Source organism: Sapajus apella, unplaced genomic scaffold (genome assembly GCF_009761245.1).
Source record: "Sapajus apella isolate SASKATOON/1434 unplaced genomic scaffold, GSC_monkey_1.0 scaffold100, whole genome shotgun sequence".
Lineage (NCBI taxonomy): Eukaryota > Metazoa > Chordata > Mammalia > Primates > Cebidae > Sapajus > Sapajus apella.
Genome location: NW_022437040.1, coordinates 354,456 through 372,299, shown reverse-complemented (window position 1 = coordinate 372,299; position 17,844 = coordinate 354,456). Strand labels below are relative to the sequence as shown.

Genomic DNA, 17,844 nt, shown 5'->3' with positions numbered 1-17,844 from the left:
ACAAAATATACTTATTACTTTTAGCATGTTAAAAAACAATCACATCAAAAAAAGTATACAGATTAAAAAAAGTCATAAATGACATTAAGAAAATAGTGCTTGTGTGTATATATATATTTTTTGCATATATATATATATAAATCTACAGTATTTACCACTGTTGATATATATATTTTGGAGCAGCTCACATACTGTTATCATAAACTAAATTGTACAGCTTGGTTTATTAAAGTCACAGAATCATGGTTTTAAAATGGGAATTAATATCCTCAGCTACACACTTATATACATTTATTTCTCAGCTTCCACCTGATCTGAATCAAGAGCCCGTATTTCATCAGAATTTTGTGTTTCAATGTTGTGTTTAGCTTTAATACACTGCATTTGTTTTGCTATTTAATAATATCATTACCAAGTTGATTAAAATTATATTAGACTCATTATATACATAAAAATTATTGTCACATTCGCCAGCTAAACAAATGTTACTTTCATTTTAAAAGACATACTTTTGTACCTTGAAAGCTTAAAGCCCCACCTTGCAACAGGAAGAACCATCAATGTTAGGTTTTTACTATTCAAATATAAGCGATGTTGAAAGCAAGCTCCCCAATTAAACACAAAGTCATACTCCCTTGGAGTGCTCAAAACTTTGTCAGTGTTTTGGAACTGTAGTGTAACAGGGTATTTTTTAAAGACATCACTATTTTGTTTTTTAATCAGGAACTTGAATTTGTTTCAATGAAAAAGAAAAAAGATTTTCAACAGCATGAAATCACACTATATTTTTTTAAAAGATCAAAATCCTAGACTCCTATGAAAGACTAGGATCATTTTTATAATTTTAACATGGATAATGTAATGGCCTGATGAGATGCAGCAATATCCATTGACTACATTCCATAAAAAGGCCAGAAAAGGATGGTGAAAATGCCCACCCTGGGCCCTTCATGGGGAGAAGCTCCATGAGTCAGGGCAGAAGTGAGGAGTAACCACACCGCTAACCCAGGCAGTTCTGCTGCCCACATGAGTACTGTGAACACTGAGGAATCAGTAAGCTGCAGCTTCCCCTGGTCTGAGGTTTGCAAGAGTCAGACCAGAACAAAGGGCATCAATGCACTAAGACCGATCTCTTATTAAGTGGATATAAGCACTGCTGCACCTTTGGCTGTAAACTTATTTTAACTCCCCCGATTTTTAAGCACCATTAAGTGGTTAGCCTTTCTCTCCAATGTCTTTAATTTTCAGATTGAAAGAAAATGGCAGCAGTTGAAGGAGAATGATGAGCATTCTGTGAGAATGCAATTAATAAAGTTAGGACAAACTCTTCAGTCAGTTTAGGACCTAGGTTAAAAATATGAGAGGGAAAAGAAAAACTGGACTTAAAAACAAGGAAAATAAGAATTACATATTATTCTACAGATCTGGATTAAAAGTAGTTTTTTAAAAACGTTTCTTTAATTCTGTGTTCAAACGTGTATGCATAGATACCTATATCTATTAAAAGACACATACACTACATATAGCGTTAAAAATATCTATTCTACAGTTTTTTCAGTACTTTGTAACATTAGTCAAAATAGAATGAGCCAAGAGGGTAAAAATGTTCAGGTTCTGGAGAAAGACATAAACGGAACTGAGTAATAAATTACCATTGTTCGTGCATCCCTAAATGCTATTGCTATGTTTCCTGGTTAAATTCTCTAACAGGTCAGTGATGATGCAATTTAAATGCTCATCTTAAGCAGCGTCTTGAGTGGGGATGAAGACATTTCCCTGTATTCTTCCTCCTAAGAGACACTAGAGATGTGCGAGTTGTTTACAATAGTATAAAATACTGCTTTGGCAATTATGAACATAGCAACGTAGGTTTCATGTGGCTTCTTTCTCTTGTCTTTAGCAAGTCAGTACACTTCAAGTCTCACAGCAACACTGATTCTTGCATGGAAAGCCCTTCCCGATTCCTGTAGTGGTAGGCTGGAGGCTGGGGCCCTGAATACAGATACCTAGATGGACTGGCATCTTCTGCGGCCGGTGAAGCTTTATACCGCACGGGACTATCTACAGATACGGCTGGGAGGCCATGGTCCTGAAAGGGTGCGTGTTGAAAGGCTGCGTAGTTTGGTAAATTGCCACGGCTAGCATCTCGGGTCCATGATTGTGCATGCGTTTCAGGTCTGTATGTAAAACTAACTTCTGACCATGTTCTGTGGTCTGGCAAATAATCCACTGGCGGAATGATAAATCTTCCATTCTTTGGTGACCCTGAATTGCCCAAAAACCCCCCAGCACCAGTATCAACAGGGAGGACTTCTATTCGACTAGATGGCAGTACAAGGGGGCTTGGACGGCTGTAAGATTTCTCTGGAGTAGCACTGATGGAAAGGGTAGAACCATGAGGTCTCCTGGAAAGATTCATTTGCGTGCCAGGACTAAACTGTGGAGAAGCAAAGCTGCTGTTGGCAGGAGGGAAGTGTTTGGGAGAGTTTCCGTGGTAAACAGGGGGACTGCTGTAAGAGGGGGGATGAGCTGGCCCTCGGGCTTCTCCGTCTAGCTGGGACGGATATCGTGTATGACTTGGAGGCTGTACTTTAAAAGTAAACTTGTTGGGCACTTTTGATGGACTAGAGCTTGGCTCAGCGTGCTTTCTCGGACTGGGAGGGTAAGCCGCATGCCGTGGGCTCTGAGAGTAAGCCCTTTCCAGCACCTCCTCCACGGAAGCACTGCTGTCCGGCTCTGGGCCTGGCACATTGTCGTACTGTGACGCGGTGGAGCCCCTCTTCCCGTCCTCCGCATCCAGAGCCTTCATCTTTGGCCGTGCATTTGACACACGCGCCTCGGCAGGGCCTGGGGCGGTAACCGCGTGTGTGGGGTGCGCGGCTCGACCTTTGCCTTCCACGGCGTATTTGGCAGTTCTCTCCGTAGCCGAGATGTCTGACGGTTTATTCCATTTGGGCACAAATTCCTTCCTGATGTTCGAAGTGGCGTTGCTATTTTGGTTGGCAGCTGCGTGATTATACTGCCTGGAACTGTCCTGTGGACCCGATGGGAGTTTTCTTTGAAAATCTGCCTCATCTTTAAGCTTTTTGCTCTCCTCCTCCACCGATTTCCGTCTTGGCGGCCGTGCTCTCTCCGGCGTCCCGGTCCTGCTCTGGGGGTGCGGGGACTGCTCGTGCCTCTTGTGGGGCGCCCCGCTCTCCCTCCTGCCGCCGGTCTGCGGGCTCGGCCGGCCCACGCTCCTCTGTCCGTTGCTCAGGTGATGGACACCCCCAGACTGCAGCTCAGGCGGAAGCTGGCCTAAGGGCTTCTTTGGATATTCATCCTCTTTACCTAAAGAGAAAGAGAAAGGCTGAGTATACGAGGAAACCGAACCCACTATTCATGATGGCATGCTTTCCACCTATGTGCAGTTACACACTGACATCCGTTTATACCACAGAGAGCTGGTAGCTGATGAGAGGTGTTTTTAGAGACTGATACTAAAACATACCAACAGTCACAATCCTACAAGGCCAAGTGTGGGTGGTAGTATTTTGTAACTTTATGCATAGGTTCCATACGATTGTATAACATGATTCTTAAATTTTGTTGACAAGTTGTTAATGCTTCTTCAAGCCTGCAAAGCTGATATTCTCATTTCTACTCCTAACATGCAAGCCAGCAGTTCAGTGTCTCAACACTGTATTACTTTCACGTTAACCTTCCTCAACTAACTTCTATCAACTCCAAGCAGGTCTGCAAAATCTAAAACTCAACTGATGACCATCTGTGGGGTCAACGTTGTCCCCACATAGATTATTATTATTAAATACCTCCCACAGTACAATTTCCTGATCAAAAGAAAAAATACTATCTGAAAGTTAACATTCTAAAAGCTGACTTTATTTTTTGCATTTTGCTTTAAATGTAAAAGAAAAAAAAAGGAATTTTAAAGTCATGTTGGATACCATCAGTTTTATATTTTAAATAATTAGCAGAAAATTCATGAGGAATTAAAGTATAAGAGAGTAGCCATTTAGCACACAGTGTTTAAAAAGTTTTCTTTTACAATATGTATATCCAATAAACAGCATCTTGAAGAAACAACAGACTTCACTTAAAATTCCATGTTAACCTGTTTCTACAAAACCTGTATTGTCATTTAAAAATGCATTTTTGCTCTTTTCAAATACCCGCTCATCCACCCATCTAGAAATCTTCACTGAGTAAGCCTGTGGCAGGCCCTGCACTGAGTGGCAGGCACCTCAGTGGTGAGCATAAGGTGGGGTCTTTTTTTTTTTCAAGTAGCTTACAGTCTTGATGATGATCATTTTGACACTTATAGACATTATTAAGTGATCTTTTTGGGGAGAGAGGAGGGAACAGAGAATTATGAAGAAACAATATCCTTTAAATACTTAAGCTATCAGAATCACTGAGCTAAAACAACCTTTGTGCTCTTCTGATTCAGTAGTTTTTAAACTTTTAAAAGCAGACTCGTTTTTTCAAACCAAATTTCATATGAAACTCCAATATATAAAAGAAAATATACACAAAGCTGCTCTAGTTAGAGCTGAAGGGTGGGTGGGTCCAGGGCTCCTCCCAACGAAAATTCAGTATTTTCATTCTGAGTTCACTCTTCTCTTCCCCTGTGCCATTTTCATGAAGTCCCAGAGAAATTTTTGATGGTTTCAATGGAACTTTAACAATGTTTACGCAAGCTCTTATTTTATACATATGAAAGCATAAAAAGTGTGAGAATTGGCAATTACACTTTGTTTCAACTCATTCATCTATTCAGCAAATATCTAAAGCAACTACTACGCACCAGACCCTGTTCTGGTTGCCAGCAATACAGGAATGGAATGAGGAAGGTGACGTCCCTGTCCTTCTGGAGCCTATAGTCTAGTTATACAACGTGCCATGAAGAAAATTAAACTCGGAAGAAGGAATTAAAATGATTGGGAGCTAGGCAGGGCAGAGAAGGAAAGAGTCCCAGCAAGGAGGCAGCCCTCTGAGCTTGGGCCTTGAGGTGGGGACAGGCAGACACACACAGGGCCTTGAAGACTGTGGCAAGGAACTGGGATTTTATTCCAAGTTAACTGTGAAATACTAGAGGCTTTTCAGCAGAAGAATTACACGACCTGATGTCTATCTTAGAAAGATCGCTTTAATGGTGGGTGGGATTTAGACTGTGGTAATACTGAATTATTTTATACATATGACATATGTATATATATAACATATGTATTTTATACATATGACATACATATGACACTAATGGCTGATACTCACCAGGCACTCATTGTGTGTCGGCCACTGCTCAGAAAGCTGTACCTGTAAGGCCTACAATAGGCAAATAGTGCAGGTCTCTAGTATTTTCCCATATTTTGATGGGAAAATAGAGGCAGAAATTAAGCTGCCCAAAGGGTCACAGCTAGCAAGTTACAGATCCAGAATTCAAACCCCGAGCTGCTTCAGAGCCACCTTTGCTCTTCCTCCTACACTATGCCACCGTGGAAGCAGTGAGAAGAAGTTGCTTCTTGGATAATTTTTAAGACAGTGTTCACACAACTGCTCAATGGGCTAGATTCGGGGAGCAAGCAGCACACAGTATGACTCCTGGCCTAAGATAGCCGCAGGCAGATCCTACTCTGGAACAGCTGGCAGAAACCATGTTGTTCCTATACCTTTTGGACCTTGGACCAATTATTTTAACTGACAGCCCAATCTTTAAAATGTTTGTAATTCAGAAAAGTTTTCTTTGCTTTATTAATGTGTATGTGAAATAACCTTGAAATGCCAGGAATGGAGAAAGCAAACTTTAAACATTGCCAAGTCAAGAATACTCCAAGTAGTTATTCGGCCCATCAGGCTAAAAACAAGCAATAAAAATAAAATTAAAATGTATCCAGAATCCTCCAAAAGTTTTTTTCTATCAGCTCTACAAAGAGTCATCCATTTCGTCCCAGATAAATCTATGAATGCCTTCTTCCCTGTAGGCAAATAATCCCAACAAACACAAATTATCAAGAAGATATAATGACATATATAATAGAAAAAGTGAATTTATAAAAACATTCCTTTAGTCCTCACCTGTCTGACAGTTTTCTAAGGGCAGAAGACAGTAATCTGACTGGCTAATTCAAAGGCTGGCTGATATTCCATCAGTTAATAGTATCAGCCACTCATCAAAACATCCTTTTCAGGCTAGCAAGAAGAAACCTGATGAAAAACATAACCATTAAAGAAAAGGAAAACCATGACGCCTAGAGTGACGAATGCACGCCAGAAGATGTGTTGTCACCGGGGTAAAACTGGATTAGCTGCAGAGACTGTCACGCTGAGCCCTGGAAGCTGCCTCACTTCCCTACCACTCAGTGGCTTTTGGCAGCCTGCACAGGGCCACCAACTTTTTAGTCACACAAAATAATTTAAAATGTCTTTAAATTTCTCCATAGCAGTATTTAAAACACAAACAAAATCAAAAAAAGGAACAGATTTCCAACTGGTCTGCTATCGCGCCTGCGCGTACTCTCCTCGCAACAGCGCTCTGGCGGTAGAAGCACGAATGCTGCTCTCAGCGCTGCCTGCAGGTGCCCGGATTCTGTTTTGCATGTTTGTCTGTATCAATTCACAATGAGTGCAAACTCAATTCACCTGACATTAGGCGTTTCGAAGGGCAGCTACCCTTCGCTCTATATCCCCCATCTCAAAACTGGATGGTTTTCAATAAATTTTAGGGACTGCCTTTTTCTGTTTGCAAAAAGTCACCCACTTCATTACTTGTGATCATTTGCTTTTATGGTCCTAGGCCATTTTCACTGTCAACAATGCAACAAATTACAGTGACTATAACAATTTTATACAACCCCATCAAAAAAACACAAGCGGGCAAAGCAAATGTGGAAGGTAGACACAGGCAGTAACAAACCTATAGGGGCATCTCGAGTTCCAAGACTGCAGATTTCTGTATGTAGTTTTCTATGTCTTGTGTCACCAAATTATTCCTGAGAATGGTCAACTTGGGTTTGGCTTCCATAATGCTTTCCCTAGACACTCAGCTATTGCTATTTATTGATGATAATCAAGTACAATAATACACCTTTTAAATGTGATCACCCTAAATTTAAGCAATATTCTAGGTTTAAACTAACTAAGAAGGGTGATTACTTCCCTTATGCTCAACACTGCGGTGGAAAATGTATTAGCTGTCTGGCAGTCACACTGCACAGTCGTCCCTTTAGAGACAAGGTTTCCCAAATGCTGTTAAGCTGTATGTTTCCAAGGCACAGTGGGAATAGCAGGGTCAACAGGAACAAGTGGCCTGAATTTGAATCTACTATAATAAGCTGTGTGAACTTGGGAGTTTCCGAGTTCTCATCTATAAATGAAAATAGCAGTATCTATTTTATAGATCTGCTATGAGGATTAGAGTTAATATAGAGTCAATAAAATCCTAGCATATTTCCTGACATACTGAAGATGCTTAGGAAGTAGTTGCTATTGCTCTATACAGTCATGCGTCACTTAATGGTGGGCATATGTTCTGAGAAATAAGTTGTCAGGTAATTTCATCATTGTGTGAACGTCAGAGTGCACGTATACGAACCTAGATGGCACAGCCTACTGCACAGAGAGGCTCTATGACACAGCCTAGTACTCCTCAGCTACGAACACATACAGCATGTTACTGTACTCAATACTGCAGGGTCGGTGGGACACAATGGTAGGTATTTGTGTACCTAAAGATAGAAAAGGGATAGTGAAAATATGGTATTTTCATCTCATGCGGCCAGCATCCTATATGCAGTCCACCGTTGAAACTTTATCATGCAGCGCATGAGGGTAGTTGTTTTCAGATAGGTTCAAAGTGCTTTATACTGATGCCTATCCCAATTTATCTTTGTTAATTTTACATTAATTATACCTCCCATGTGACACCATCCACAAATCTGAACACCATGCTACCAATTCTTTCAACTAAGTGACTGGTAACAAATACTGAACTAAGAACAAAAATGGAGCACCCTAACTTCTCTAAAATGTAAAGAACTCCCAAAGGAAATGAAGGATACCCTACATAGAAAATTAAATAAAGAATATGAACAGGAAACCCAAAGAAGAAAAGAGAAGGTAAATGTATCACAAGTTATCTGAAAAATACAAACTAAAATACTTCTAAATTGGTATATCTCACTGCTGTGGGCTTGGAGAAACAAATTCTCCAATTTGACAATACATATTGAAATTTTTGATCTAGGAATTCCACCTCTGAGAATTTATCCTAAGACAATTAAGGGATATGCAAAATGCCTGCTATAAGGATGTTCAAAACTGCACTCTTAGAAAACTTATATCCTCAATCTAGAGGATTTGTGAAATTCAGTAACAATTATGAAACAAAAATATGGTGAAATAAGTTATGGAATATAAAATAAACTTGTAGCAGCCCATTGCCATGTTAATGTATTTTTAAAATTAGTTAAAAAGAAAGTTATTAACAATATGTATAGTATAATCTCATTTACTATGAATGACATACACGCATAAATCAATATATAAGTCTACAAAAATGGCTAAAAATATAAATACTAGTAGTGGTTAATACAGTTTTTAAAATGCTCTTAGATTGAATGATTTTTCCTTAAGTAATACATATTTTTTTCTGCTGTAAACATGTATTATTTGGATAACCGAGAAGTGTAAAGTTTAAAAGCACAGAATACTGTTCTACAGGTAGGATGATATTAATCTGCAGTTTTGGTGTATGACCTGTAAGAAATATTTTTAGCTTACCCAAAAAAGTATTTGAAGACTTTGCCAAACACTTTATTTTACCTATATGCACTAGGTTAATGCATTCTTCCAGTTCATTAAGTGAGCAATCTCACCAAGAAACAAAGTCAGATTAATCAAGTACGGCATTCTTGATGGAGTCGTGATTAGTGATCACCTTCTTTGCTTTCTGAGTGCTCAAAAACGTATTTTTAATTAATCCATTTATTGATTCTCACCTCAGACATCATGTTTACTTGTCTGTGATTTACATTTTCAATTTTTAGCCTCTTTAAAAAGTGGAAATACATTTTTCTTGTCGCTATCCTTCAAACACTTGTTTGGTTCCCCGGCTTTCCCCAGATGACTGTCAGTCACATTCACTCAGTCGAATGGTATGTCCCAGGGTCTTTTAGTCACAGCCTAGCTTCACCTGGCTTTAAGTTCCTCCTATCAATACTTATTCAAATGTTCTCATTCTACAACCTCTTTTTTACTGAAAACATGGAAGTGAAACGTAACTGGACGAGTGCCTACATCCTCAGAGGAGTGGTCCTATCCTTCTCCTAGTTCTCATTCAAACACAGAGAGTCCCTTGGCTGGCATCAGTTACAAAGACAGGGTAGGGAAGAGAGGTCAAGGACAGCAGCAAGACAGTTTCATAAAACATCAGTGTGGTGCAGGAGACAACAAACTGTAGAGTGGGGGTGGAGGGGAGAAGGCGTGGAAAAAAGCTGAACACCTTTGAGGAAAACAAATCCATAGCATGGTCTTTTCCTAGCTGTGATATCCACAGTTTTTCATTCTGGAGTCCTTTAGACACACAGGAGGCACATATCAGTAAAGACTGAGCTGGACACATAGTAAAATGTAGAATTACCAAAATAAGGCATGTGTTTCTTAGGAGAAAGAAGAACGAAACTGAGAGGTAATGGAAGGACTGAGGTGGTACTTTCAGCCATAAAACAAAATACAAAGGTGTGTCATCCATACGTAGGAGGTTTAATTTTTTTTAATATAAAGAGTAAGAAAATATTTACTTTATACTTATTTCGACTTTATATTCCAGTAAACACAGAAATGTCTCTAAGGAGGAGTGCCTAACAGTCTATACATCATAAATCTATGCTTCATATTAGAATTAAAGGTTTAAAATGTTCCATTTACTGAATGGGCAAAAGGCCAAAATGCACACGGGGAAAAAAAATCTGTGACTGTTCTGAAATGTCCAAAAAGTAGCATCTTCAAGTTCTTTCATGGTTGTCCCTAATATATTCTCCTTCCCCCTGGACTATAACCTACGTACATCTCTGCTCTGCAGAGATTTTCAATAAGGATACAAAAGGCAGTAGATAGGGTTATAAAAAAGCCTTTCAAATACAGGTGCTTAAAAAACCCATTCCTCCACATTTTACAGACAATACAGCAAGTGAGGCTGGAGGCCCCGCACAGTGAGGGAAGGGCATTTCCAGGTGCCGGGGCTGGACTACAGGGCTGGGGTTTGCTCACTTTAAACAGTGCCAGCTGATTCCTGCTTTCTAGAGTGATCTGGGGCCAGGGAGCAGGCTGAATATGAACAAGTGTAGCCCGTGCACGCTCATGATACCTTTACTAACATCCATCTCCCATGAACATTTGCTGATGCTAACGCTGCAATTAGGCTATCTACAAGTTTCTCCCACAGCTGCCTAATACCTCTGAACAGTCTAATACTCTCAGAAATTCCACGATGCGCAGTATATATACATCACTGTGGAGATGGTAACACTGTGCCTCTCAGGAGGAGAAGCGAGAAGGGGCAGAGACAGGGAAGGAGAGGTGAGGAAGAAGGAAGAGGGGGCGGGGAGGTCACAGAAGGCAAGTAATGAAGAGGATCAGAGAAGCAGCCAGAAGTGCAGAGGGCGTGAGGATGGAGAAGGCAGAGGATGGAGGTGGCTGCAGGGAGCTTCATGGATGGGCCGTGGAGACGTGCTGGCTTTTCACAGCCCCTGTAGAGGCAGACGCCTCAGCTCCACCAGCAACACAGAACCCAAGGACGCCATGCCAGGATCTGACCTCTACTATGATGAAGAGGAAAATCTCCTTCACTTCATCACAGAGGTGGCTCCTTTCTAGAGATTAATTATTCAACCTCCACTGAACTGAAAACGTATCATGTAGACCCTGTATGAAGTACAAACGCCCTCACCAGTAACATTTTTATATGCCAATGAGTATTCTCTACTCTTCTTCACAGAAGTAGGTCCAAATAAAACATGCGACATTTTGCTGAGATCTATTTTCAGAGCTACCTCAGCCTACTTGAACTACCACCCTAACCCCACCACGCAAACACCGCTCTCCTTGTCTTTGTTTGGTTTCAGTATCTCCTTTCACCCCTAAAGCAACTAACTGTAGCTAAAAGATGCAAGCATAATTGATGTCAAACAGAAAGCTATATATAGGCAATAAGCATTAATATGTATTATCCATGCTTCCACTCTGGGCTTCTTTTCAGCAGACAGAATCATGTTTTTGCTCACTCCACTACAGCCTCATGCCTAAAATTTTATTTTCCCTTTCTTCTCCCTGAAAACACAGGAATTGGAATAAAGACCTACTGCCCTACTCCTTAAAGGGTAAGGAGGCACCACAACTCCTAATAGATACAACAGGAGATGCTTTTGTGAAAATACCACATTACTGATATTTCTCACTGGTGTTCTCATTAAGTGGTATTTTTTTTTTTTTTTTTTTTTTTTTTTTGAGACGGAGTTTCGCTCTTGTTACCCAGGCTGGAGTGCAATGGCGCGATCTCGGCTCATCGCAACCTCCGCCTCCTGGGTTCAGGCAATTCTCCTGCCTCAGCCTCCTGAGTAGCTGGGATTACAGGCACGTGCCACCATGCCCAGCTAATGTTTTGTAGTTTTAGTAGAGACGGGGTTTCACCATGTTGACCAGGATGGTCTCGATCTCTTGACCTCGTGATCCACCCGCCTCCGCCTCCCAAAGTGCTGGGATTACAGGCTTGAGCCACCGCGCCTGGCCTAAGTGGTATTTTTATGGCAGTGTTAACAATGAGAATAATCTGCTCCAACAAAAAGGAATGTAACTTGATACATTTTAGAAAAAGGCAAAATGTTTATTATTTTCTTCTTAAGTAACATTTTTTTCTTTAAAAAGAAGCCAACAGAATATTCTAACGGTCCCTAAAAAGTAAGGGAGAGTCCCTCTCGGGCCCTTTCAGGTTTCTCCCTGCTTGATCTTACTCTGGTCTCTGTCACCCCCTAGTGGACGCCACACTCAACTACAAGCCTCGCCCATCAACAGCCTCCGATGTGTAGGCAGGTTTCGGCACCGACAAGAGGCGCATCTTTGCAGCAAAGCGCTCTAAGTGTTCGCTCTGTGAACAGCATTCTACCTTTACAATTTCAATACCAGAATACACATACTCTGAATGTTCTAAGAGTTTTTGGGAAAAACTGGTGGGGGACCCCTGTCAGGAAAATAATTCTATTATTCTAAGAAAGAGTATCCCCTTCCAGATCAAATAGTAACTTCAATTGTATTTTTTAATATTACTGACTTCAAATACATTATCTAAAAAATCAAATGATTTTATTTCTTTTTCGTGTATTATTAGCCAAAATATACAATTAAAACAATTGTAACTTTCAATAACGTAATGAAAAGAAATAAAATTTGTTTTCTAAATTATGGCTATAATTTTTTTTTAAGTTCAAAAAATTATTGTACTTAGGTTCACAGACTTGATATTTTTTCCCAGCAGATTAAACTTGAAAAGTAAAGGAAAAATAGACAATTACATAAACAAATCTCTCACTTTATAAACCTATTTAATGCCACAAAAACGCAGGCGGTCTTTGTTAAGTAACTTTAAAAACCTACACTTTGTCTCCTAGAGTTTCAATTTTTACACACATGTAAAAATGGTTAAGTGTAATATCATTTTATATTATATAAATAAAAGTGAAAACCCATTCCAGTCCTCAAAAGGTGGGGCAATTTCTAAACTAACATACAATAAAATTGCCTTGTTTCTGTGTGTATGCAGTCAAGATAGAGAATGTTTTCACTACCCCAAAAACTGCCTCAGGGTAACCTGTGTAGATAGTAATTTTTCATTATCTAAAAAATATATTAGGATTTCATTTATTCAATAAAAGTACCTAATACAGCCACAGCCAGGCAGTGTATTAGTTGCTGGCAAGACAGGAGATGGTCACTGTCCCAGGAAACTTTCTGTCTAACAGAGACACATCTGAGAGAGGTACTGGAAGTGTGAGGACAAAAGCATGTGCAGTGGACAGGTCAGGCACAAAACACAGGTGCAGGTGATCAAATTCTGTGAGTTTGGGGAAGCTGGGGACTGGCTGAGAAGGCTTCAGGTGATGCTTAAACCAAGTCATGAAACTCAGCAGAATGGATAAGGACAAAGGCATCTGGAGAATGGTGGCAGGCATTCTTGGAGGAGAAGTGTATGCCAAGGCAAAGTGCCATGAAAGAGCAGGCTGGTTAGAGCTGTGAGCTGTAAGGCGCAGGGGTCAGGTGGGTGTAAGGCGCAGCTCTGGAGTCAGCTGACAGACCTCTCATTTCCAACTGTCTGACCTCGGGCAGGCACTTAACCTTGAAGCCCAAGTTTCCTCATCTGTAAGCTACTAATAATAATGCTGATGGCAAACTGACCATAAAAACTATTTAAAATTAAGATAAATGCCAGTTAATTACAAATTATTGCCCTACCAAATCAGAAACAAATGAAAAGAACAGAGGATTCCATCAGGTTCAAAGATCTCTAAAAGCAGAAGGTCAAGCTCTTCGGGAGTGGGCGGGGGGGGAGGGGGGGAGGTGGAGAAGTAGGCGGCAGCGGCGGCGGAGGAGGGCGGCGGTGGTGTGCGGCCAGGGTCTAAGGAGTCCGGACATGTGGCAAGCCCACTCGTAGGCACCACCCTCAGGATAACCAAGGCAGGGCCGCCTGAAAGTATACCCCAAATTTATCTGGGAAAAAAAGCCTTACTTCTTGAAGATCTAGAAATAAATGGCAAAGTTTAAGAGAATCAAACATGTGATTAATTCTGTAATTTTTTGCATTAAGGAATCTGTGTTTAGAATTTTCTCTGTTTTACATACTTATATTTCAGAGAATTTGGCCAAGTTGGCCTTCTTATGCCAATTTAAAATATGCAAATGAGTCACTGATTTGAACTTTTGATTTTAAACTTACAAACAGTATTGAAACAACTGAGAAACTTAAGGTTCGGCATATTCTTAAGGTTGAATTAAATTTGTAAGTTTTTTAGAACTAGGGAACATTTTATTTTTAGGTTGAAATTTGATACATTTAAAGGAAACTGGATATATTACATTTTTAAAGGCAATCAAAAACGTTTGTAGGAGTTTGTTTATAAGTGGAACCAAACATTAACTAAAGTTACATTAGACAAGAATGTTAACATTTGCCAGATTTAAAAATACTATATTAATTTTTGTAAACTGAATTAAATGTGAATTAGAAATAATGTGTAACTTGAGTATTAATTTTTAAAATCCATATAATCCTGTGTGTGGAAAATTTGTCCTTGAGTTAATGATTTAAGAAAAAAAAAAAAGCTTGCATCAACAAATGCCTACTGCAAAGGGCTGCTGGAAAAAAGTAAGTTAATACGTGAAAACAAAGCATTTAGCAAAAAGTCTATCACAGAACACTCAAAGTTTGCTGTTTTCATTACTGCTATGTGACTCAAAAGTGGCTGGGGAGGTGGGATGTGAAGTCTAGAAGAAGCAGACAGCAGAGAAAGTGCTATGTGTCACACTAAGGAGTGTGAATGTTCTCTCAGAAGCACTGAAGTACCCTGAAGGTTCTGGCCATTTACCAAGACTAGAATGGCTGTCAATTATTCTGACAAAAATCTTTTTTGATTCTTCTATGTTGGTCATAAACTATAAATCTGGCTAAATTGGCAGTAAGGAAGTAACCAAAGTGTTGGGATGACAGGCATGAGTCACCACACCTTGCCAAACATTTGATTTTATGGGAAAAAAAAAAATAAAAATAAAAATAAACTAAGAAAATCACAATTAACTCATTCAGGAGCTGATTCTTGATACACGCCAATTAATGAAGGCTAATTTCCAGGTAATTTTATCAAGGAGCGGGAGAAAAGTACAAAGAAAGTGAGAAATGAAAATGTAGGATAGTTACAGATATAAAGGTAGAATAATCATAAGAGATTACTTTGTAAAACCTTACATAAATATATTAAGAAACTAGAAATGAACAGCTTTCTAGGAAAATATAAATGACCAAATGACCCACATTGACCTTAGAAGATAAAACAGCAAGATGGCCATTTAGGAACAGCTCAGGATTGCAGCTCCCAGTGAAAGCGCAGGGGGTGAGTGGACACCGCGTTTTTATTGCCCACAGACTAGGAAATTCCCGGGCGGAGGTGCTCCACGCTCGCCAGCGCGGCTGTTCGGCCAGCGCGGCTGTGCCGGCCAGCGCCGCTGCCCCGCGCGGCTGCTTTCTCCGCGCCCCGGAGCCGCGGTTCTCCGTACAAAATACACCGGTCCGGGGGCCCTTTTGGCTGGCGATTGGAGCCACGGGAAGTCGCCCATTCGCCGGTTCAAAAAGGGGACTGAGCAGAGAACCAGGACAGTAGATTTCAGGGCAAAAAAACAAAAAAAAAGCGCCACAAACCTCAGTGCTGCTGTTTAAGCCAGCGCAGTGAGTGGCCGCAGGGGAAAACAGACCCCAGCGCCTCTTCAACAGGCGACTGGAACACCAACTTAAAAAAGGCTCTGAGGCAGGGAGCCAGGCCATCAGGCTCGGCTGGCCCCACCCCCACAAAAGAACAGCAACCAGAAACTCTGGATTGAGAGTTTCACAGCAAGCGCAGCTGAACCCGGGACGGTCCAGCTCTGTGGGGGAGGGGTGTCCGCCATTACCCAGGCAGCCCACCGTTGCCAAGGCAACCCGCCACAGCAGAGACTCCGCCCCAACAGAGGCGGGCCACCATCGCCAAAGCAGTTCTAACTACACCCATATAAATAGGACTGCAGGGAAGTTCACTCGGCAGCTGGGCGGAGCCCACAGCAGCTAAGCAAAGCTGCTATAGGCCGACAGTGACTAGGCTGCCTCCTTGCTGGGCTGGGCAGGTCTGAAGGAAAAAAAAAAAAAAAAAGAAGGCGGCAGCATAACGGAAACCCATAAATAAAGCCCCAAATCCCTGGGACAGAGCACCTGGGAACAAAAAGCAGTTTATGAGTACTGCTACAGCAGACCTAAAAGTACCTGCCCAGCAGCTCTGAATGAACAACAACAGAGCTCGCAGCTCACCATTTGAGCTCCTATAAAGAAGAGACCGTCTCCTCAAGCAGCTCTCTGACCCCTATATATCCAAAAAGACACCTCATAAAAGAGAGATCAGATTGACACTAGGCAGGTATCCTTCTGGGACAAAGATAGCAGAAGAAGAAGACAACTGGTAACAACCCTTACTGTTCAGCAGCTGCTGCAGGTGAACCCCAGGCAAGCAGGGCCTGGAGTGAACCTCAGCAGACCTACAGCAGAGGGGCCAGACTGTCAGAAGGAAAACCAAGAAACAGAAATAACCTCATCATCAACAAACAGAACGTCAATCTGAAAGATTTGAGACCCAATCTGAAAGCCAACAACCACAAAGTCGACAGGTGGATAAATCCTTAAAGATGGGAAGAAACCAGCGAAAAAAGGATGAAAACACCCGAAACCAGAACACCTCTCCTCCTAAAAGGGATCACAACTCCTCACCAGCAAGGGAACAAGGTTGGAGGGAGAACGAGTGTGATGAAATGACAGAATCAGACTTCAGAAGGTGGGTAGTAAGAAACTTCTGTGAACTTAAAGAACATGTTCTAACCAAATGCCAAGAAACTAAGAACCTTGAAAAAAGATTTGACGAAATGCTAACAAGAATGGACAAAATAGAAAGGAATATAAGTGAATGATGGAGCTGAAAAACGCAACACGAGAACTTCGTGAAGCATGCACAAGTATCAACAGCCGAATAGATCAAGCAGAAGAAAGGATATCAGAGGTCGAAGATCAACTCAATGAAATAAAATGGGAAGGCAAGACTGGAGAAAAAAGGGTAAAAAGGAATGAACAAAGTCTCCAAGAAATGTGGGACTATGTGAAAAGACCTAATCTACGTTTGATAGGCGTACCTGAATGCGACGAAGAGAATGAATCCAAGCTGGAAACTACTCTTCAGGATATTATACAGGAAAACTTCCCCAACCTAGCAAGGCAGGCAAACGTTCAAGTCCAGGAAATACAGAGAACACCACAAAGATATTCGTCAAGAAGAGCAACCCCAAGGCACATAATCGTCAGATTCACCAGGGTCGAAATGAAGGAGAAAATACTAAGGGCAGCCAGAGAGAAAGGTCGGGTTACCCATAAAGGGAAGCCCATCAGACTCACAGCAGATCTCTCAGCAGAAACCCTACAAGCCAGAAGAGAATGGGGGCCAATATTCAACATCCTTAAAGAAAAGAACTTTCAACCCAGAATCTCCTATCCAGCCAAACTAAGCTTCATAAGTGAAGGAAAAATAAAATCCTTTGGGAACATGCAAGTGCTCAGAGATTTCGTCACCACCAGGCCAGCTCTACAAGAACTCCTGAAAGAGGCTCTACACATATAAAGGAACAACAAGTACCAGCTCAACTAAAGGGCAAAACAGCCAGCTAGCACCAAAATGGCAGTATCAAATTCACACATAACAATATTAACCTTAAATGTAAATGGACTAAATGCCCCAATCAAAAGACACAGACTGGCAAATTGGATAAAAAGCCAAAACCCATCGGTGTGCTGTATCCAGGAAACCCATCTCACATGCAAGGATACACAAAAGCTCAAAATAAAGGGATGGAGGAAGATTTACCAAGCAAACGGAGAGCAAAAAAAGCAGGAGTTGCAATTCTCATCTCTGATAAATTAGACTTTAAAGCAACAAAGATCATAAGAGACAAAGAGGGACATTACATAATGGTAAAAGGATCAATGCAACAAGAAGAGCTAACGATCCTAAATATATA

At 41.0% G+C, this 17,844-nt stretch overlaps 1 protein-coding gene across 4 annotated transcripts in view; it reads right to left on the bottom strand.

Annotated features, from left to right (window-relative positions):
• Positions 1-6: 6 nt before the first annotated feature.
• The window catches only part of USP6NL (USP6 N-terminal like), a 166,036-nt gene continuing 148,198 nt past the window's right edge, over positions 7-17,844 (bottom strand). For 2 of the 4 annotated variants that reach the window (XM_032258133.1, XM_032258136.1), the window contains one exon: positions 7-3,330. In XM_032258133.1, coding sequence (XP_032114024.1) covers positions 1,922-3,330 — 1,409 coding nt within the window. In that variant the 3' untranslated portion in view covers positions 7-1,921. The remainder of the gene's footprint in view (positions 3,331-17,844) is intronic. The other 2 variants (XM_032258135.1, XM_032258134.1) reach the window with 2 other exon arrangements.